Raw genomic sequence first — 23,755 nt, 5'->3', positions numbered from 1 at the left:
GATTTTTGCTACCTGAATGGCTCTTCAGAAGTTCCCGTTTACATAATCTTCTTCTTTTTCCTCTGCAGTTTCTGTTTCTATTCTTGTTCTTCTCTCTTGCCTTTATTCTATGGCCTTGATGTCAAGGTGCCTCTTACAGGTAAGATTTCATTTAATTCTCACAATATAGTTAAAGAGGAATTTGATAAGAATGATGCTAAATATAATTACTGCATTATGTTTTGTTTAAAAAATTCACACACTTGGTTTGGTTAGCTATAAAGTGAGAAATAGATCCAAACAATTTTATTCCAATTAAAGGAATAAAAAATTGTGAAGTAAAGGCTGGGAAGGTGGCTCAATGGTAGAGCGCTTGCCTTGAATGCATGAGGCCCTGGGTTCGATTCCTCAGCACCACATAAGCAAAAATAAAAAAGCTGGAAGTGGCGCTGTGGCTCAAGTGGTAGAGCACTAGCCTTGAGTTGAAGAGCTGAGGGACAGAGCCCAGCCCCAGAATTCAGGCCCCACAACCGGACCCCCCAAAAAATTGTGAAGTATTATGGAAATAAAGAAATTTTTTTCCAGTTAACTATATTGCTTTAGGATCTCACAATGTTCTGAAGATTTTAGCATTCTCACTGTAACCTCCAGTTACATAGAGGTTAGCTTTTATATTTAACAGAGTGAAGAAATATGATGGTATATTTTTTATTGCTTTCAACTTGAAAATACTGATCCTGAGGACCTAGCAACTCAGTAAAGACTATTAGTGTTTACATCTTTTCCAGTATTTCTTCATCAGAACTCAAGAAACTATCTAAGAGTATTTTTGTTTCCAAATAACTTACTTTTCAATATCAATTTAGGAAGAAAAAATTAGGGTTTTATTATTGCCTTTACCAAGTTCATATCTCATGAACAAATAGCAGTTCATCTTAGGGAATGATTTCCCAGAGCTTGAACATAACAGAGTCAAGGCTCTACTACACTTAATGAATCTGAACAGTGGTTATGGAGTTGAGATACAAAGAAGGATATGGAAAGCAAGAATTAATAAGCATAACAGGTGATTCTGATGTCTAACCAGAAATGGGAGCCACAGATAGGTCATCTAATGAGTACAAGCATACATCTGTAAACAACTAAACATGTATGTCTCACTTATTGTTATTATCTTAAAATGTTACATGTAGTAGAAATAACTATTTTTCAAAATTATAACTATGGCTATTATAAAATCAATTTAGCAAGCACCTACTTTTCAAAAATATTAGATTTTCCTTAAATCTTTGCTCTTGTTGGATTTTTGCTTTGTATGTTAAGCACAACTTCTAACAAAGCAATTTGAGCAGTATTTTTAAGATGCTAGGACATCCCCTACATTAAACTTATCCTAGCAAACACTCCATAAACCAAGTTCTTATGGTCACTGATTCTATTTATCATTCCCACCCCAAACATGGGATCAGATCACACTAATCAGGGTGTTGGTGATAAAGGGAAATCAAAATCAAGCCACTGGATAGTTAACTAGTGAAGTCATATGTTTAGAGAAAATTTCTTGGAATGAGGGAGAATGTCATAAGTTATTCTGACAACTTCATATTAATGTAGTCACTTGTACCAGCCCTTCCAAAATTAAATCTGAGGAGTTATAAAAAAAAGAGTTCTTATGCATAATTACTAACATTGAAGACTTCCACTAGTTTCACTTATATTTTTAGTATTTCTTATATTTATGGAGTTATTTAAAAGGAAAGAAGATTCTCCTGCACAATTTATGGAATTGTATGTCTTTTGACTTTGGTTCCCTCTGGAATTTTGCTCTATAAAGTTTCTTTACTTATACTTGACTTATACTTTCCTTTACTTAAGCAACTGGTTTGATAACTTGTCATTTTCCTTGTATACTTGCTTCTTACCTAATCAGGAGGCCTATAAAGCCTGATTATCTAGCACCCTCATGACTTCAAGAATGAGAAATGTCCAAACACAACAAGCAAGGGGAATTGTAGCAGGTACTTAAAAATTGCTTTTGCTAAAAAGCATTAGTTACCCATATAAGCCCAAAATTTGAATAAAACCAGGAGAAGGAGGAAGAGGAGGAGGAGGAGGAGGAGGAGGAAAAGGAGGAGGAGGAGGAGGAGGAGGGGGAGGGGGAGGGGGAGGGGGAGGGGGAGGGGGAGGAGGAGGAGGAGGAAAAAGAGGTAGTCAGGCACCAGTGGCTCACACCTATAATTCTAACTACTCAGGAGGCTGAGATGTGAAGATCATAGTTCAAAGCCAGCCTGGAAAGAAATCTATTGAGACTCATTCCCAATAAATCACCAAAATCCAGAAGTGGAGCTGTGTTTTAAGTGGTAGAGCACTAGCCTTGAGCTAAAAAGCTTAGGGACAACACCTAGGCTCTGAGTTCAAGCCCAAGACTGATATGATAGAGAGAGACAGAAACAGAGACGGGGAGACAAAGAGAGAGACAGAGAGACAGAGAAAGGAGAGAGAGAACTGTATTCTAAATTCATTATCATCAATGGCAACTGTGATTAACCTATAAAGTTATATCTTGCACAGATATTAACATGCACCATATTAACATTTTTCCAGCAAGCTGAAAAGACAGAAAAAAGATAGTTTCTCCCTCTACAACTGTCAACTCTCTTACCTGCTTGTGAAATAAAGTAAAAGGGCTTTTAGCATGAGTAGATGTACAGAGAATTAAGTAGACATGCTCAGAAAGTTGATGTCCTCTTATTTAAAACAGAAAATGAAGCATTGCTTGTAAGTTTACTTGGAGGATAAAGTCTGTAAATAAATCATGGTATTCCCATGAATCATTTCTTTCTTTATGTAAATTTATCCATTAGCCTTTATCTAGATGTACTAAAATTGCTTCCCTGTCTGTCTCAGAAGTTGAGCTCAATAAAGCAGAGATTAAAACTTATGATTTATTCATCTTTATAATTTCAATGTCTATTACAGTATCTTCTACATATAAGGAGCTGGGTACATTTTAGAATGACAGATGGACTGAAGGGTAGATGGATGATTGGGTAAATTGCAAGATAAATGAATATGAAAGCAGCTTTGTGGCATGTTAGATCAGAGCCATGAATAGCAAAGTAATATAATACCAAGATAATAATATATCCAGGCTGGAGTGTAGCTTAATGCTATGCTTATTAGCATGGGAGATGCCCTGGGTTTGTTCCCCAGCACCCTTTCAAAAATGTCTAATTTGTTTGTTCTATAACATGTGGAGACTAAATGAGAATTTCTTAACGAAGAGTAAACAAACAAATATGTTTTCCCCTCCTCAACATCTGGAATAGCCAAGCAACTAAGCATAGTTCTTCTATGTCCTCTCCAACAGACCTAGTCTCACCTCCTTCTTTGGAAAACATACCATTATGATCAAGTCTTAATTCCTTTATGTGGGCATCAAAGCCCAGTGTGAGCTAACTGTAGACTGTCCATCAGGCTCCGTGTTGCTTTGTTCGTCCAATGGCTGCACTCTCTCCAACCTACCACATTTGTTCAAGCTGCCTGAGTACACAGAAGTCTTTCACTCCCACTTCACCTAATAAATAACAAGTTGCTCATCCTTCAGATATCAAATTGGTTGTGACTACTTCATGAGGGCCGGAGCCACATGTGTTTTGCTCATCTTTGTATCCTAAATAACTGGACAGTTCCTGGTGCATAGCCAACTCTCAGAATGTTCTTTTGAATAGAGGAAATAAATAGGATCAAGGTACAGTACATGCATCTGTAGAAATGTTGCAATGAAATTTTTACTTTACACACAAATTAATAGAGGCTAATCAAAACAGTGCTGAGACTTGGTTTACTTCTCTTGTGTGATACTGGGTTTGAACTTAGGGCTTCACATGTGTCTAGGCTATGGCTTTACTACTGAGCCACAGCTCCAGTCTTGTTTCTTCCTAATTATGGTCCCCCTACATCCCCTGGGTACACACCTGGGCCGCAATCTTCTACTTTGAGGCTTGTTTGTCATTCTGAGGATGACCCTGGATGTCACCACATCCAGTTTTTTTGTTTGTTTGTTTTTGCCATGATGGCCTGGAACCTCAATCCTCCTGATCCCAGCTTCTCAAGTAGCCAGGGTTACAGATGTGAGCCACTGACACCTAGCTAGAAATCTTCTTTAACAGTTACAAAGAAAATTCTGCTAGCATGCATACAATTCTAGGGTGAATCCCCAGCACAGCTGGGATTGAAAATGCATTTCAAATCCATTATTTTATTTTAATACTGATAACAACTCTGAAAAAATTAATCTCACTCTGTTTGTGCCAACCATAGCTGAAGCTATGCCATTCATAAATAATAACGTTTAAAAAAATGGGAGCTTGAGAAGTCCAACATGAACCTACTGGCAGATCCTATGTCTGATGAGGTTCCAACTACATTTCCAAGATGAGGCCTTGCTATTTCTCTGAAAGAGTCAGTGTGTTCTTGCATAGTAGAAAGAATAGAAGGGCAAAAGAATAGTTTTCTACTCTCTAGCTCCTGTAGAAGGCATTAATTGCAACCATGAAGGCATTATCATCTATAAACATTCAAAAGCACTCTCTAAACACTAGTTTCCTAATATAAGGAAAAAAATTAAGGACTCTGGGAGTCTAAGTTAATAGGAATATATGTGCTTAGCACCTGTAAGGCTACTGGTTCAATCCAGAGAACCAGAAAAACAAATGTGAGGTGAGACTACATTATTTTCCTATATTATATTACATCATATGCCTATATTACACAGGCAAGAAAAGCTAGTCATAGAAACAGGCTCAGAGACAGGCTCATTAAAAGCCACATTCTTAGCTAGGCACTTCTAGCTCACATGTAATCTTGGATATTCAGGAGGCTGAGACCTGGAAAATGACAGTTTGAAGCTAGCCCATTCAGAAAAATAATCCAAAAGACTCCATCTCCACCTAACCAGAAAATGCTGCATGGGTGTGGATGCGGGTCAAATGGCAAGACACTGTGGGTAAGCAGTGTGCAAGGCTGTTAGTTCAAGTCCCAGTACCACTATACACAAAAACAAAGCCAAGTTCCTAGGATATAGCAAGCACTCAAGACATGCTTTTATCCACACAGATCACATTCTGCACAACTGTTCTTCTGTCCTTCTATCTGCAGCAGGAAATTAGGGAAGCCTTAAACATCTCTGACTTCCATTCAGTTCTGTTCAATGTGATCATATAGCTCTCCACAAAGAGGACCATAGACCAAAATACTTAGCAATGCACATTGTCAGCTTCCTCATTTGTAAAATGGAGTCAACAGAAGCAGCTACTGTATATTGGGTGCATTTACCACATGACAAATTAGAGAAGAGGGTAAAGTAATGAAAGGTGTGAGAGACCACCTTTAGGTTTCTAGATGTGTATCTGGTGGGATGGGGGAAGCCCATCCAGTGTAAAAAGTGATATCAATTCATTGACTCAGAATCTGCTAGCTGTAATAGCTTTTTAACACAAGAGGCAAACTCAGCACTGTTAAGCAAGCTGTTTAAAAAGAGTCCCTGAAGCCTGGAATCAGTGGCTCACACTTGTTAGGACAGTCTAGCTACTCAGGAGGCTGAGCTCTGAGGACCACAGTTCAAAGCCTGCCCAGGCAGGAAAGTCCACAAGACTCATATCTCCAATTAATCACCAAAAAGCTGGAAGTGGAGCTGTGGCTCAAATGGTAAAGCATTAGCCTTGAGGGAAAATAAAAATTCAGGGACAGTGCCCTGGCCCTGAGTTTAAGCTGCAGTGCCCACGCTCGGGAAAAAGAAGACAGAAAGGAAAAGAAAAGTAAGGAAGGGAATGGTAGGGAGGAAGAAAGGAGGAAAGGAAGGAAGAAAGGAAGGGAGAGATAGAGACAGAGACAGAGAGACAGAGAGTCAAAGAGAGAAAGAGAGAAAGATTCTGAGAACTATAGTGTGATTTTGGACAATTGCAGATATTCAAAAAGGCAATTGAATAAATTTACCATGGAAACAATAGTTTACAGAAACCCCTTACTTTCCAAAAGTGTAAAAACATATAACCCCATAACTTATAGAATTTTCAATCTTATAATGTATAAAAATGTAACATTCTAGAGACTGTTTATAAGCTCTTTGGTTTTAAAATTAAAATGTGTTTGCTCCTGTGAGGTTTGATTTATTTACTGATTTACTGATAGGCAAAAACAATAGTCTAGCATGGTGGCATACACCTGTAATCCCAGCATTCGATTGTGGAGCCAGGAAGATCACAGTTCAAAGCCAGTCTGGGCTTCATGGGCAAACCATATCCAAAAGTAGAAAGTATACATATCTTCTCTGTCACCGAATTTAAGACATAATCTCTGATAAAATATGTATTGAAAGTATAGAAATCAGAGTTTTTGTGCTAAATCATTTTATGTATACAAATACACCAATGAATATTTCTTGAACAGTCTTTCATATTTATTTGCATTGCTTCTTTCCTTTGGCCAGGAATAAAAGAATATCTTTGTAATTAATTGAAGGTTTCATGGCAGTGGATGCAAATAGCGTCTCTGGTCTTGTCTTACTTTTGTCTCTCATCTTTTTATTAAATCTTAAATTGGCACCCCAACTTTTCAGTCACTTCAATTCTTGAAAATCTTTCCAACTGGAGAACTTAACTGTAGATTTTGTTTAATCCCATTTCCTTCTTTGTCATACCTTAGTCACAATTCAGGTGCACCTGTAGGAGATTTGTGGTCTCTGGAGATCCTCTGTCCTTCTGTCAACCTTCAAGGCTCAGCCTTTCTTGAGAAGGAGGAGAGGAAAAAGGACGCTTCTGCTCATTAACAGTGATATGGATGCTTTACTAGTCATGACTGACTTGGCCTTGATGTTTATTCTTTGAGAAGTGACCAATGATTGCCCATCCTAGGAGTCATGTGCAGGTTTTACAGTAAGCTATACTGCGCATGCTCAGTATACTAATGGATATCCTTTTTTTTTTGCCAATTGGACCCCTCCCATTTTTGATGGTATACCTCATAGCTCCTTGCTGACAAAAATAGAAGTGGACTTCTCATCTTTGTACAATCACTCCTCTCCAATTCTCAGAAAGGCAAGGAAAGACAAGCAAGTCTGGTTTTCAGCAACCAAACACAAGTCTCTTCTTATGTGCCCAATGCCAGTTTCTTGGCCACCTTTTGGCATATTTTCTTCTTCCTCAGTGTGATCTTTATAGATCCTTCTCTGGGACTTCCTCAAGTCTTTCATTCCAATCTTAACTGGTGTCAGGAGCAAAATGGCTCTAGAAATAGACATTCCAAATAGTTGTGATTTACCTTCATGGCAGAAATTTATTTGAATATTTTCAATTTGTCTTTAAATGGTGGGCATTAAGTGTCCTTCAGATGCTAGCCTACATAACCCTTCTTCCACTTTGCATCTTGGTCAACCTTTTAGGGACAATAATGAGGTTCTCCAAAAAATTAGTAGCCTCTCTTTAGAGATAGAGAAATTGAAGCTTGGTGATATTTAATAACATGTCTTTGAACATCCAGTGAGTGAGAAAACAGAAATCCCATTTTCTCTGTTCCTGAGAATCAGACCTGGAAAGACAGGTCCTCAAGTAGTGTGTGCAGCACAACCTCAGTGCTGTCTTCAGCTTGTATTGGAAAAAGAAAGGCTTATGGCCCAGACTTCTTCCCAGATTCAGGGAGGAACAGTTCTCAGAGTCCTGACAGACTGAGTTCTGGGAGATCACCTTTTCAGAGGGACACGCTCAGGTTCAAACAAGAAACCTAATATGGCAGTTTCAAGGGAGCCCTCCAGTCAGCCATTGGGATGGAGACAATATGCCAATGGCTAAGGAAAGAATGTTGAGAAGTGTTAAGGAGTGAAATAAAAAAGGTTGCAAAAGGTAAGTCACAAAAGGATACAGGAATACTTTAAAAATACCTGAATTTGTAGTTTGGGGGCATAATAATATCACTGCACTTTAAGGTATTACCTTGGAAGCTTTAAGGACATAATGATAATAATTACTATTTCATTGTTCACTGCTTTATATACATCATATGACAATAAACTGTGCAATAAATATCAAACTTGCATTTTGTCAGTTAAGCGTAAAGATGATATTCAACGTGCCTATTGCACTCAGCCCTTAGAAATATTAAAGAATAAAAATATTTTTACTTTTTATAAGCTTGCTTTGGTTTGGGTTTGCTTTGCTTTGGTGCTGGGTATTGAACTAAATTTTCCTTGTACGTGACATTGCTTTATGCTGGTCCAGCTATTTTTAAAAAGTGATAGTCAGGAACGTTTTCCTCTGTTTTACAGAAAATTCAAAAATATGGATCATACCCCAGAAAGGCAAATGCTTCTAAACCTTTGAAGATGGCAAAATTGTTTACACCAGTGCAAAGGAGATCAAAAGCTGAGAACCTCCCTGTAGTCAAGACTGCAATTGTGTACTTTAAAGCCATTATTCAAGGTTTCTTACTTGACAGTTCCTACAGGACCCCATTGAAAATCTACACTATATGCTGCATTTACTGAAATGTGTGTATGTCAAACCAGAAGGAAAGAACTATAAGCAAATATAATGTGTAAAGAAAAAAAATTCAGCAACGGAACAGATTCAGCCGATCAAGCAAAGATGTGTCTTGGGACATGGAACCAAAGTTACAATGAAACATTCAACTCCTGCTGTGCAGGGGGATCATTTTAATGTAACACCACACCCCCATGGAAACACTATTCCTGAAAATAAACACCATTTTAAAAAAAATCAAAGCAAACAACAACAAAAAGGGTGGGTGGGGAATGAAGCACGAGGAATACTTATGAGGAGCTATTTCCAATAAAATGTTTCATTTGAAAAGTCTGGTTTCTTACTACAGGAATTTTGCTTTTCTGTCTTTCTGCTTGTCTTAAACTCAGGAACAGAGGCATCTGCAACGTGAATGGAAGGAACTACTCTCCATTTTTTTCCCCACTGCGAAGGTGGAGTTGGCCAAACACTTTCCAGAGAAGTGGATCCCAGTGACCCTCACTTCACTGGCCACCAAGTCAAAGGAGTCGGGTGAATGTGACATGAGATATAAATGCAGATTTGATGTTTCTTTGTGCTTCTCTCACATCTGCATTCCTCCACTAGCAATGGATTGATCTCACTCACAATGAAACTTAAGAAGATGATATCCTAAATCACAAGATCCCTTAGTTCTGTTGATAATGCCAACATGGATAGGGAACACGGGCCAGAAAGCACCTCTGAATTCTTCAATTTCTTTAATACTGGTTTTCCATTTAAAATCGTCTGCAAATGAACCCATTGTATGATCTGGGCTAACATCATACAAGTGATAAGTAAACTCCTACCAACATTGGGTTTGCTACAGAGATGTGAACATTAAAAGAAAATGGATATACTTGGGGCAATCTTACCTCTTGTCATTTAGAGTGAGAAGACAGCTGACAGCAACAAGATAGCTGTACTTTTTGTAAAGAAAAAAATTAAAAAATTAAATAGAGAGGTAACATTATATTGCTGATAAGGTAAATTTTCTACCAGAGACAACTAGAAAAAATGGTACTTTTCCTAAGTTATGTATTACTGAGTCCTAGATTCCGCTCTGAGAGCAAATATATGTTCTTAAAAAGCTAATTTTACACTTCATTTACTGTAGATAACAAGACAACCTCAATTTTTTTCCAAGATTTGATTTATGGGGCTACAATTTCCATGCAATAGAGAAATGTGTGTTCAGAACCAAAATGTCTTTCTGTGGAATGCTACATGAATCTTTCAATCTGTGAGTTCACTAGCATCTTTTGATTTCAACACTGGCATTTTCAAAGCCAGAATAAAAACTGAAGAATCTACAAAAACAAAACAAAACAAAAAACTAGCATTCTGGAGTCTCACTTTTTGTCTTTGTATTGAATAGTGACCCAAGTATCTTTGGCCCAGTCACTTAACCTCTCTGTGCCTCAATTTCCTCATCTGCAAAATGGGGTTATATGCTTTTTTTCATAAAGTTTTATTGCAATCTCAGAACAAGAGGTGCTGAAAGTAGCACAAAGTGCTTTGTAATTATTGTAACCGCTGTATTATCTGACTTTCCTTTGTTGTGCAGAAAAAGATCCCCCTGTGTAATAAGATGTTGCTTCCATTTGGCATTGAAGCACTGAGGTTTTCCCATCAAGCTGCTTAGGGTAGTATTAGCAATAAAGATGGAGAGATCCAAAACCAGGATATCTAGTAATGTATAACAATTACATTATCTCATGCGACTGGACAGAAGAATGTTTCACTTAAAGGGTAAGCATCTCCTCCCTCTCCTGTTCCGCCTTCATACCACCAGCCAAAACTCTACTTTCATCACAAGAAAGCAACCATGAAACAAAGGCTTGTACAGAGCGGATATTATCATGTCATGAGCCAGATGATCTCGTTCATTTTAGAGATAGGACATTTTGGAGATGCCCTCCTGGTGGAAACACAAAAAGACAGAACTATCCTACTGAATAATTTGAATAACATGAACCTCAAGTTCATTATGCAGGAAATGTGAAACAGGGTACTTCTATACTTCCACAAATTCTGTTACCCTATCCTAGCAAACCCCAGTCAGAAAATATGGAAGAGGGTCAATTAATGTCCTATATATTATAATTTTTTTATTTCTGCTTTCCTTACAATAGCAAAAAGACCTTTTCACTACTGATAGGTTTATCATGGAGCCATTCCATTTCCTTAGAAAAAACAGAATTCCAACTTTGGACCTTAATTTGGGCATGATTATATGGCTGACACATTTGACCATGGATCAAATGTTGAAGTCAGACAATTCAGTGTTCAATTTATCTTAGTATAGCATCCCTTGGAAAATAATATAATTGAGTATCTAAAATAATTTGAGATAAATTAATCTCCCCATGAACACAGTTATTCAGCACAGGAAATTTTTCATCAGAAGGAATAAACAGTCTTCTTGGCAGCCATATTTCACTGCATTGCCATTAATAATCTGATTTTTTTAAAGACACTAACTTGTCTTTTTAAAATCAAACTGAAATTGAATTGTAGGAGATGGCAGGATATGCTGGAAATTCAAATTCTTTTTCTAACTTTTGTCATATAAATTAAATTATTGTTAGCAATAAAGAATACATTTTCCTTTCCTTCTTCTTTAAAACCACAAAAAATGCTCGTGCAGCTAGTATGATTCTTACAAAGAATACATGATGCAGATGCATGTATTGTGACTGGAATAGGAAGGGTTTTCTACTTGTAACAGAAGAAATAAAGTTTGCCAAAAAATTCTTGCTATAATGTTTTATTTCAAGCTATTTGCTTATTTTGTTTTCAATAAGTCTCTGGTGATTTAGTATCAACTTCAACTGTAAACCCACTGTGTTACTTTGATACAACTTTGATATCATTTATAAGCTCATTGTTTTAAAATGAGTCCTACGTTTAGAACTAGGTTTTTGTTCACACCACAGAGTATTTATTGGCTGAATGTTGCTGTTTAAATAAGTGGGCCATCTGGGTTATATATATCAAAAAAGGATGGGCCACAGTGATCCTGTATTTTGAAAACATTTCCTTACAGTCTTTTGATGTCCAAAGATGGTCGAGAGTATATACATAGCTGCATGCATGCACCCGGACACACAAACACACGTGATGGAATAAGAATTGGCTATGTTGCTTAGAGATTACTTTGTGGCTGGGCACCGGTGGCTCACACCTATAATCTTAGCTACTCAGGAGGCTGAGATCTGAGGATTGCTGTTCAAAGCCAGCCCGGGCAGGAAGTCCATGAGACTCTTATATCCAGTTAACCACCAGAAAACCAGAAGTGGTGCTGTGGCTTAAGGTGGTAGAGCACTATCCTTGAGCTGAAGAGTTCAGGGACAGCACCCATAACCAGAGTTCAAGCCTCATGACCGAAACCTCTTATGCACTTATGTGTGCATTTCTGTCCCAGTATGGAGGACTTATGGAAGGCTTTTAGATGTTACTGGGAAACTCATCTCTTCTCTCTGCTCCTGCCCCTCCCCCACCTCTAGTTCATTTCTTCTATTTCTTATTGTTGATGGTGGTAGAAGCTCAACACTAAATTTCAATTACATAAGCCTATAACTAAGCAATTTGTCAGGAAGAAGAAAATCCAGCAAAATCTACAGTATTTATGTCAGCCAAAGGTCAATGTATCATCAACTAAATATCTTCTTCCAAAAAGGGTTTGTGCATGATTCAGTAGCCAGTTCTGTGGAGACTCGAGTATAGAGGTAATGTGATTGAATACATAATCCTCACATATCTACTGTATTAACTTAGCCCAGAGGATGAATTGCTCAAAGCTTTCCTCAAACAGCATCACTTGCATTCTCCTTTGCATGATTCCACCTCCTCCTTTAGCGTTTATTAATGAAAGACAGAAATCAACTGAGTTTCACTATATTGATGCTCTGAAGTTCACGGGACATTTACACAAACTGTGTGTAGTACTATAGACATGGTGGTCAATTTATTGTATGCAAAGTTTTATGAATGGTTACTTTATAATTTATGTATTGAATATAGGAATCAATGAACTCTCATGTTTTAGTTTCTATAAAAATAAAATGAGCCACATTTTTGTAAAAAAAACAAAAAACAAAAAAACCCTTTATCTAGTATTGCTAATAAGTATGACTTTTTCATTTGGAGGGTAGGTAAGTGAACTTTTACCTACTTTAAAAAAAAATAGCCAGGCACCAGTGGCTCACACCTGTAATTATAGCTACTCAGGAGGCTGAGATCTGAGGATTGTGGTTCAAAGCCAGCCAGGCAGGAAAGTGTGAAACTCTTATCTCCAATAAACCACCAGAAAACTGGAAGTGACTCTGTGGCTCAAGTGGTAGAGCACTCGCCTTGAGCCCAGAGTTCAAGCCCCACAACCAACAACAACAACAACAACAACAACAAAAATAGGATAAGACAAGCAAAGACTAATCAGTATGACACCTAGATGTAAATTCTAAGGCTGGGAATGTGACTTACTGATAGAGTGCTTGCCTAGCATGCATGAAGCCTTGGGTTCAATTCCTCAGTACCACATAAACAGGAAAAAAGTGGCTCTGTGGCTCAAGTGGTGGAATGCTTGCCTTGAGCACAGAGAGGCTCAAGGACAGTGCCCAGGCCAAGGTCAACCCCCAGGACCAGGAAGGAAGGAAGGAAGGAAGGAAGGAAGGAAGGAAGGAAGAAAGAAAGAAAGAAAGAAAGAAAGAAAGAAAGAAAGAAAGAAAGAAAGAAAGAAAGGAAGGAAGGAAGAAAGGAAGAAAGAAAGAAAGAAAGAAAGGAAGAAAGAAAGAAAGAAAGAAAGAAAGAAAGAAAGAAAGAAAGAAAGAAAGAAAGGAAGAAAGAAAGAAAGAAAGAAAGAAAGAAAGAAAGAAAGAAAGAGAAAGAAAGAAAGAAAGAGAAAGAAAGAAAGAAAGAAAGAAAGAAAGAAAAAGAAAGAGAAAGAAAGAAAGAAAGAAAGAAAGAAAGAAAGAGAAAGAAAGAAAGAGAAAGAAAGAAAGAAAGAAAGAAAGAAAGAAAGAAAGAAAGAAAGAAAGAAAGAAAGAAAGAAAGCCTTTGTTATATTACCCACCTCTACACCCAGAAATGAATGCTTTAACCTTATAATGCTTACAATGTAGCATGGGAAAATTTGACAGGCTTGAAGAGCTGGTACATATTGAGGCTTCATGTTAAAATCATGCTCCAGATTTGCTTTCAAATAACCAGTTCAAATAACCAGTATGCTGTCCTATTTTTCCTCACTTAGGTAAATCTTACGGATACAGACTCATCTTCCCAAATTAGATAAATACTACCCCCTTTATTATTCTCCCAAAGCATTGTCTGTGGACCTATTTTTACTTGACAGTGCATATTAGTTACCTGTTCTGTGCATCTTCACTTCCTTTCTTATGATTTCACTTGTCTGAGGCCAGAGAACATTCTTTTAATAGCTTTCAATCCTAAAGCATCTCAGACAATTCCTTGTAATTAAAAATACACTGAGAAGAATCTCACTAAATTGTTCTAATTCAGCCACTTTGTGTATTGTACTCTGCAGGGAGGAATCATGTTGTATGAGTGACCAGGAAGACTCTACCAAGGTAGAATTAGCTAAACCAACATTTTATTGGAAAAGTATTTTGCTGTTTCTGGTGTTTTATTTGTTGCTTTATTACTTTTCTCCTTCCATTTTCCTTTCCTTTCCATATGAGTTTTGTTTTTCTATAAACCAAAAAGCATTTCAAAAAGCATAAACAAACTACCAAATTCTCTCTTCCCCCAAATCCCCCCAGTTAATTCTGGATTCCTTTGTATTCTGCTAGCTGACCACAGGAGGGCGGATTAGTCCAAAATTCCAGTAAAAAGTATGAGCTCCAGAGAAATCTGAAAGGGGGAATCTTAAGAGATACTTTGTCTCCTTGGGTTTGCATTTCTGTTCCCCACTCTTTAAAAAAGCAATAGCCTAATTACAAGCATTGCTTTATCCACTCTCGTTTCTGGCAGGATAGGTTTTGTGGTTTCAGGGAGGCTTGGCTGTTGTCTTCACTCAGGCAGCAAATTCATTTGCAAACACAAAGGCCCCCTGGGAAACTTAGCGACCAATTACACAGTCTCCAAATATGCCAGACTGGCTCAGACTCAGACAAAAGAGGTCAAGGGAGTTCACCAGATTCACTCCCTAATTCTCCACCTCTGAAGCAAGTTCCCCCCAGGGAACAGACAGGGAGGGCATGTTATTGTGTCTACAGATCCTCTTACTATGCAGATACCTCTGATAGTTTTAAAAAATAACAGTGCTGTTCTAAATATCTTTGCCAAGATATATTATGTTTTCTAAAAGAGATTTTTAAGGGGGAAAAATGGTGCTTAAAAAGTATTTACCTCCCAAGAAGCTCAAGAATGAAAAATAAAGAGCAATTGTTTCTTGCTGTTGTTATAAAACATTAGCTCTCTAAGTTTTTATTCCATTAGCCCCATATTCCTAATGATAAACTTAATTTTATGTACTGTGGACCCAACAACGCCTCTGGGATTTTGGGTGCTGGCATTTACCCAGTTATATAGTAGCTGCTATTGGAGGAAACAACTCAAAATGAGCCAGGTGTTTTTGTTTTTATTTAAATACAAATACAAAAACTGAAGCCTGCTTAGGCTGCTCTTTTCTCTTTCTGACTTGCTTTTCTTTCTACTGGGTAATAAGATCTAGAGGAACTTAACCCTCTAAACTTCCCTATCTGTGCAAGTAAAACGAGATGAATGCTATCATTTCCCTTACTGACTAAGAATCAAACGTAGCACCCAATAGAATTAGTACAGTAAGGTTTTCATAAATCACACTTTCAGTTACATTTTTCCATTTATTTAATATCGTAGAAAAGGGGTAGTGAAAGGATGTAACATGTAGCTTAAGAGGATGCTTCTCACTCCAGACATCGCTGCCTTCCTGACCCTCCCCGGACTCCAGATAATCGTTAACAAATCCAAACAAAATACCTTTTAAAAAATTATTTTTTTCTGTTTCTCCTGAAATAAGGACACTGGGTCTAAAGCAACATCCCCTTGTCCTCACAGCCATCCCGGTGTCTTAAATTGGGTGGTGAGGGCTTTTCATCCACCTCTGAAAAGCCTAGGGGTGTGATAGGCCATTCACTGAATTGCATATGTCATACTGTGTAGCCCAGGAAGCCTTTGCTGAAAAGAAGACTCACCCCAGATTATTCCCTAAATGGAAAGCTTTGCTCACCCCTGAGTATTTCCCTGGATGGTTTGCTTTTGGTGGCTTTGGTCTCCACCCCAAACGTAGTTTTTGTCTTTAAAAGCTTTGTGTAAGCTATGTTCTGGGTTGCAGGTCTCTCAAACAGGAGTCTACCTGCAGTCATTGGCTTTCTAATAAAAACTTCCAATTGTACCCATATAACACTCCAGGCTACAATGGAAATCTCAGGCAAATTGCCAAGAACCAGACTCTGCTGAAAAACCTGCGTAAAAAATGACTGCAGTAACTCATTACACCACAGGAGAACTTGTGAAGATCTCCTAATCCGTGTTTCTGGGTCTCTATTAAGATCAGTATAACTTGTGGAGGAGATGGGGAAAAACCAGTTGTTTAAGGATACAGGTGGACCTGTTGCAACAATGAGAAGTACAAGTTGTCATGTCCAAAACGAGCTTTACAACGTCGGTGCGGGGGGGGGGGGGGGGGGGGAGGGGGAAGGGGGGGAAGGAGAAGGATTGGGATTGGGGGGGAGGGGGGAGGCTGGGAAGGGATGTGAAGGGTAAACAAAGGAGGAGGCTGCAATGCTTGGTAAGAAATGTACGCATTATCCTGCCCATGTAATTGTAACTCCTCTGTACAGTATGTTCACAAATAAAATAAAATTAAATTAAAAAAAAAATGTTGGCCTGTGCCAAGGAGACCTAGGGTTTCTACTATTCCATCCTGTAATGTTTTCAGAGTGTCTGCCTTGACTCCGAGGTCTTTGATCCATTTGGATTTGATCCTGGTGCAGGGTGATACAAAAGGATCTAGTTTTAGTTTTCTACAAGTGATTAACCAATTTTGCCAGCACCATTTATTGAAGAGGCTGTCTTTCTTCCATTCTATTTTTTTAGCTCCCTTATGGAAGACTAGGTGGCTGTAGGTCTGTGGGTTCATTTCTGGGTTTTCAGTTCTATTCCATTTGTCCTCAGGTCTGTTCTTGTGCAAGAGAACCTGAGTTTGGAAATAATTGGTTCAATATTGCTGACTTTTTATTTGAGAACAAGTCCTTTAATTTTTTTCACTTATGTTCAACACAATATTTAAGACCTGAAATAGACCAGAATATTTATTCTTTGATTTAAAAACAAATAATTATTGAACAGCTATAGTGTGACAGGTTTGCTTGTATATGAATGAGTAGGCTTGTATAAGTGATTTGCCTGTTGAAAGACAGAGTCAGTAAATAACAGAGCCAAGATCTGAATCAGATCATCTAACTCCAAGTTTAAAAAACTCTTCATTAAAAACAGTAATAATGCCAGGCACCAGAAGCTCATACCTGTAATCCTAGCTACTCAGGAGGCTGAGATCTGAGGATCACGGTTCATAGCCAGTTTGGGCAGGTAAGTCCATGAGACTTTTATCTTTAATTAACCACTGGGAAGCCAGAAGTAGAGATGTGGCTCAAAGTGGTACAATGCTAGCTTTGAACAGAAGAGCTCAGGGATACTGCCAAGACCCTGAGTTCAAGCCCACAAATGACAAATGAAAGTAATAAAACCAATTTATTAACTGTATATTATAAAATCCTATAGGCTATAGTATATAAATAAATACTTGTAATTATCTATCTATAGACAAATATATTTCATTATACAATAAACAATAATAATGACTGCTGAGCACCCTCCCCAACTAAAGGCCAGTTTTCATACATTCCCTTCAGTGTAGTTGAGAGTATTAGTAGCCTATGCTTCAATCTCAGAACTATAACCTTAACTGACCTACTAACTGTCTACAAAATGGAAACACAATGTGGGATAACAAGGAAAGATTAAATTTAAATGAATTAAAAGGAAACACTGTAAAATGCACGGAAAATGTCTCCTGTGGGCTCAAGCACCATAATTCACAATCTTAACTTTTCCTAATGAAGATGGAAAAGGAAAAAAGTTTTACTAAGGTGCCGACGTTTATGAGACTGGTAAGTGTACAAGCCAAAGTCTAAACTCTGATCTAATGCCATGGTTAGGCTGCCAGAGTGATCTTGTCTCCAAACAGCTGTTTGGTCTTTAAGGTGGGAGAAAATTATTCTGCCCACAGCACTGGAATCATCTCAGCATACAACAGTCAGCCCACACGTCTGCTAAATGATTAATGCATCTTGACTAGGGGATTTTACAGAATAAATAGTGCTGTTTTTGTTTAACCTATTTTCTGTATTTAATGCATAAGGGTTGAGAGGAAAACTGTTTCCATTAAAGATATGAACGAATGTGGCTCTTCACTAAAAGCTTATGAATCCACACTGCTGTTTACAAAGAATCTCTGTGGCTTTTGACTCTTTTTCAAGTTTAAACCAAGTTTTTCTTGGCAGTTTCTACCATCTGCCTCAACAAAAAGGGCCTAGTTTGAACAGTTTGGAGAGAAATGGATGAAACTAGTTGGTGAAGACCCCTGAGTGTGGATGAGATCATCAGCTGCTGGCTTGGTATAAACTAAGAGAAACTGAAAGCCTTCTACCCAACACTACCCACCTCCCCCACATGCAATACACACACACACACACACACACACACACACACACACACACACACACACACACACAGCTTCAAATGTTTCCCAGAGTTAAATACATATCTATTTTCCAGAAAGTCCCTGAGGATAAAAAAAAAAGAAAAACAGAAGTGAATTACTTCCAGAAAGGACATTTAAGAAGGCATTAGAATCCATTAACAAAAAAGCTTGCCTTTTATTAGATTATTTAGCTTCTCTGTTTTACAAAACCAGAATAAAGGGTAAAGCATCATGAATGACAGGAGATTGTACTACTAGGAAATAAAGTATAACTGAGAGACTCAGAGGAGAAGAGATATATCAAGAGCTAGGATTATCCAAACAAACTCTGAATTCTATGCAAAAAGCAATGTGCTGAAAAACTGGCTGTAAGAAGGAAGAGGAATTGTGTTTTGTAGATTTCTCTAATATAATTATTCTACTCTGGCTGCCAATGACAGGATTCCTGAGTATTAAACAATTTAGCTGTCAGAACTGGTATAAGCCAGGTTATGCACATGGAAGAATGAGGTTACTCTCTCTATCAGTTTATTACCATATGGGTTATAGCATGACTTTTCAAAGGAGCTGCATGTTTATCTCTGTTCAATATCCTCTGTATCCCACACAGCCCACCCTGAATCACAGTGCTCACCATCACAGTAAGTGGAGTTGAGATGCAGTATCACCACAAATGAATGCACATAAAAACTGTTGCTATCTGAATAGGCTGTATCTTGTGATGCATCCGTGTCTGTCTCCTGATTTACACAATTTATTTTGGTAATCTGAGATGTTTGCCAAGGGAAAAGCTACAATAAAATGCATATAAGACACTTCATCTATTTTCAACTTACTATAGGGATTATAATTATTTTAAGAGAGAAACAGGAAAGAGGAGAGTAGGAGGAACAGATCTCAAAACAGCAAAGTTCCTAAATAATATAGAAAAATATAAAGAATTGGGAAATTATACCGGCAAATCATACTACAGACATATAACCAGGTAGCCATTTGCCACGAACTATGGGAGATTCTTCAAGACCTCCCACTTATCAGGGGACGAATGTTAAGTACCAGACAGACACAGTGGAAGGAGGAAATTAAGAGGAAGATATGGAAAGATCTCAGAGAGAAAAGACTGAAATAAAACCTTCTCATTTCACAGTGGATAACTGGAAGAAGCCTTCATATCCATCCCAGAGCACCATGAAGAGGCAAGCAGGCACAGGAGAAAGATTATTATAAGCTTTTTAGAGGGGCTGTAGTTCTCAGGAGAGGGAGCACATGGCATCTGTCCCTATGTAGGTAGCAGGAGAGTCTGGAGGCAGGCTGTGAGTTAGGTGCACTCAGAGTCTGGACAGAGAGCAGGAGTAGCCAGCTGTATGGCGGGAACTCTAGGGCTAGGAGGAGCTCAGGTCTGGTTGGAGCTGAGGGCCAAAGGTGGAGATAATACTAACTACAATCTATAATAACAGCAACATAGCATTCCTAGGTCATGAGATACCACAGATATTTTTCAGTCTGCTACCCTAAGGATTAATGGGATATGCTACTCCAGCCCAAGATATGTAGACAACAGTTCCTAGAACTGTCATTTAACTTTAAATGACCCAGGCTCCTACTGTAAACCCCAGGGAAGCAGTGAACACTGCATTCATTGCTATAGTGTAATTTGTGAGCTTTTCCACTCAAGGCTAGCACTCTGCCATTTGAACCATACCTTCATTTCCAGCTTTGTGATAGTTAATTGGAGAGAATAGTCTTACAAACTTTCCTTCCTAGGCTGGTTTTGAACCATGGTCCCAAGGACTTCTGAGTAGTTACAGGCAGGAACCACCCACAGAACGCAGCTATACATTTAATTCTGTCTACCCTCTCCTAACCTCCTGCTTGGGCTGGTCCTGGGGAAGAAACTTAATAATACAAGCCCTTAAAATTCAATATAAACTTGTGTCTTGGAAATAATACTTCTTGCTTTCATCCTAGACACAGACAACCAGAGTATGTTGAAAATGTACTCTTTTCCAAATAAATTTTACTATAGCTTTCACCATGTTTGTGTCTGGATTGATTTCTTCTTTCACTGAAAAGGACACAAGATTCTTGATATCAGTACTGACTTCCTGATAAACAGTTGACATTAGTGCCATCATTCTAGACATATTTCTATAAATATACAGATAGAAAGGAAATGAGTTGAGACCACATTAAGAGAAAGATACATTAAATGCATGAAAATAATTTTACTTGAATTTAACAGAATCTGGTTTTAAGTTGTAATAGTCAATAAATCTCAATGAGTTTGTTGCCTTATACACACAGATACACATACACACACATGCATACATATGCATACACATGCACCCTACCAGATTTCTTGCACAAAGATTAGTGCATATGGGACCATTTCTTTGGCCTTAAAATTAAGGCTTTTCAAATAATGAGTTGACTTCATGAATTTCCTGTTCTCATGCCACTAAGAAAGGAAGCATCAAAAGAGTCATGCCAGAAAAATTCTTCAAAACACCTTAGGGATTCTTTACAGGGGTTCCTTCTTACTCATGGAGGAGTAAAGGGAACACAGATTCCTGGATTTTCCCTTGTTTTTCCACATGTTAATAGACATCTAGTATGTCATCAGGAGTCTGAGAGTCCTCACATAAGAAATGTAATTAGCAACGTTGGTGCGGGGGGGGGGGGGGGGCTGCGGGGGAGGGGGAAGGGGGGGAAGGAGAAGGATTGGGATTGGGGGGGAGGGGGGAGGCTGGGAAGGGATGTGAAGGGTAAACAAAGGAGGAGGCTGCAATGCTTGGTAAGAAATGTACGCATTATCCTGCCCATGTAATTGTAACTCCTCTGTACAGTATGTTCACAAATTAAATTAAATTTAAAAAAAAGAAATGTAATTAGGTGCAATTTTTAACACACTTGAGAAATTACAATATTTGAAATTGTACCTACTACCACAAAAGTAAAATGTTTCCAATCTAAGCGACTTTAAATCAAAAACTTTTAAGAAATTATATTGGCAACTAATTTCACCTCACAAATCAGGATCCAAAGGGAGGGCATAGAAAAGAGACCATTTTTTAAATTTTGAACAGTGAACATAATAGCTATAAATATAAGTAATACTAAGTAATACTAATGCAAGTGCTTTAGATACTTAATACTTATTATATTCTCATGAGGAAGGTACTGTTATTACCCTACTTTTGCAAATGAAGAAAATGATGTAGAAGAGAATCTGAGTTGTGAGTCCATGATTATCTAATGCTAAATCTTGCATTTTTTAAAAATGTGAGGCTGTATTATATTCTCTGAAAAATGGAACAAGGCCAAACAAACAAAATTAAATACAAATTAAAAGTACAATAGAAAGGAAGGAAAGTTTTGTATTATGTATTGTCTTCCTTTCTCCTACTTCTCCTCTCTTCCCAATTACCTGAAGCCATCTGACATCTTTATTCTCTTCCATATCAAATGTTTCTCTCTTTCATCTTTCTTTTTTTTGGTCATTAAATACCCATATCTCGATGGAATCAGTCTTACAATTCTGGTTTACCCATCTCTGCTTTTAAAGGATCCCCATGAAATATCTACCCTTCCAAGAACCATTGGTGTCATCAGTTCCTAATACTTAGGGCAAATTTTTGTATGTTAATTGAAAATATGAATCAGGAATAACTTTCTCAGGTTCTCTAAAAAGTGAGATTTCTAATATTTTTATATTAATATAGTATCTCTTAGGCATCCTGAAATGTAAAATATTTTCTCCAGTTTACTAAAATAAATTATTTTCTAAAAGCCTTTTCAAAGTCATATATTTCTTATTGGTCCTATGAATTTCTTTTATCTCCTGTTGATATGTTCTTATACTTCCTTTTGGCAGGCAGGCAGGCAGGCAGGAAAGAAGGAAGGAAGGAAGAGAAGGGAGGAAGGAAGGAAGGAAGGAAGGAAGGAAGGAAGGAAGGAAGGAAGGAAGGAAAGAAAGAAAGGAGGAAGGAAGGAAGGAAGGAGGGAGGGAGAGAGGGAAGGAAGGAAGGATAGAAGGAAGGAAGGAACAAAGGAAGGAAGGATGGAAGGAAGGAAAGAAGGAAGGAAAGAAAGAAAGAAATGAGGAAGGAAGGAAGAAAGGAAGGAGGGAGGGAGAGAGGGAAGGAAGGAAGGATAGAAGGAAGAAAGGAACAAAGGAAGGAAGGATGGAAGGAAGGAAGGAAGGAAGGAAAGAAAGAAAGAAAGAAAGAAAGAAAGAAAGAAAGAAGAAGGAAGGAAGAAAGGAAGGAGGGAGGGAGAGAGGGAAGGAAGCAAGGATAGAAGGAAGGAAGGAACAAAGGAAGGAAGGAAGGAAGGAAGGAAAGAAGGAAGGAAAGAAAGAAGGAAGGAAGGAAGGGAGAGAGAGAAAAGAAGAAAAAAGGCAGGTATGTAGGAAGTCAGGAAGGAAAGAAATTCTCTCCACTAATTTATTGATGGTAATCCTCATCTTATACTGGGAGAAACCTCCTAGGATTGAAGATGAAGTGGTGTTTCCTCAGTTTGTCTGGAATAGAGGACCAGAGAAAACCCTTGCTTCACTTGGCTCTAACTGAGTGTAATTGTTCACCAAGTGGAGATCAACAAGCTCCATAGAAAACTGATGTACCTACACATTGTCAAGCAATAAGCCAATGTCTATAATCCTGGCTACACAGGATGCTAAAATCTGGGGATTCCAGCTAAAAGCCAGCCCAGACAGAAAAAAAACTGTGAGACACTTACCTCCAATTAACCACAAAAAAAATGAAAAAGCCAGAAGTGAAGCTGTGACTGAAGGTGTAGAGTATCTATCTGGAGCAGAAAAAGCTTAAGGACAGAATGCAGGCCTTGAGTTCAAGCCCCAGGATGAGCACACAAAAAAGTACTATCAAGAAAAGTGAGATCACCCATAAAAACAGGAGAAAGCTTGGAAAGTCATATGTCTGATAAGAACACATATCTGAAGTATAAAAAGAACTTGGAAAATTCAAATATAAGATATAATCATCCAATTTAAAAATGGAAAAGGATTCTAAATACCTCACCAAAGACTGATGAATAAGAACATGAATGATACTCAGTATCATTAGACATGAGGACATTGAAATCAAAGTCACAATAATATACCACTTGATCCACCAGAATGGCTCTAATAGAGAAGAAAGATAATAATAACCACTAGCACAGATATGGAGAACTGACACCCTTTCACAGTGCTGGGAGTGTTTATAATCATCTATACATAGAAAAACCTGATAGGAAACCAACTTTACACATATCCCATCAGTGTTATTTCCCTGGTTTGATACTATACTACACTTTGGAAAGATCAAATCATTGGGTAAAATAGGATGAAGTACTTAAGAGAAGCCTTTCTGTACTGTGTTCACATTATCCTGTGATTAGATAAGCATTCCATATATACAGAATGTTATACATATAAATATTTAATATTTAA

The 23,755-nt window shown here is 37.9% G+C and overlaps 1 protein-coding gene across 4 annotated transcripts in view; it reads left to right on the top strand.

Annotated features, from left to right (window-relative positions):
• Window positions 1-8,763, top strand: part of Jakmip2 (janus kinase and microtubule interacting protein 2) — a 177,059-nt gene extending 168,296 nt beyond the window's left edge. For 2 of the 4 annotated variants that reach the window (XM_070036332.1, XM_070036331.1), the window contains one exon: window positions 8,300-8,763. In XM_070036332.1, the coding sequence (XP_069892433.1) occupies window positions 8,300-8,518 (219 nt within the window). In that variant the 3' untranslated portion in view covers window positions 8,519-8,763. Of the gene's footprint in view, window positions 1-68; window positions 140-8,299 lie in introns of all 4 variants that reach the window. The other 2 variants (XM_070036333.1, XM_070036334.1) reach the window with 2 other exon arrangements.
• Window positions 8,764-23,755: the final 14,992 nt, after the last annotated feature.

The sequence above is a fragment of the Dipodomys merriami genome, unplaced genomic scaffold (genome assembly GCF_024711535.1).
Source record: "Dipodomys merriami isolate MVZ:Mamm:240054 unplaced genomic scaffold, mDipMer1.0.p SCAF_27, whole genome shotgun sequence".
In the NCBI taxonomy this organism is placed as follows: domain Eukaryota; kingdom Metazoa; phylum Chordata; class Mammalia; order Rodentia; family Heteromyidae; genus Dipodomys; species Dipodomys merriami.
This window is presented reverse-complemented; position numbering and strand designations above follow the sequence as displayed.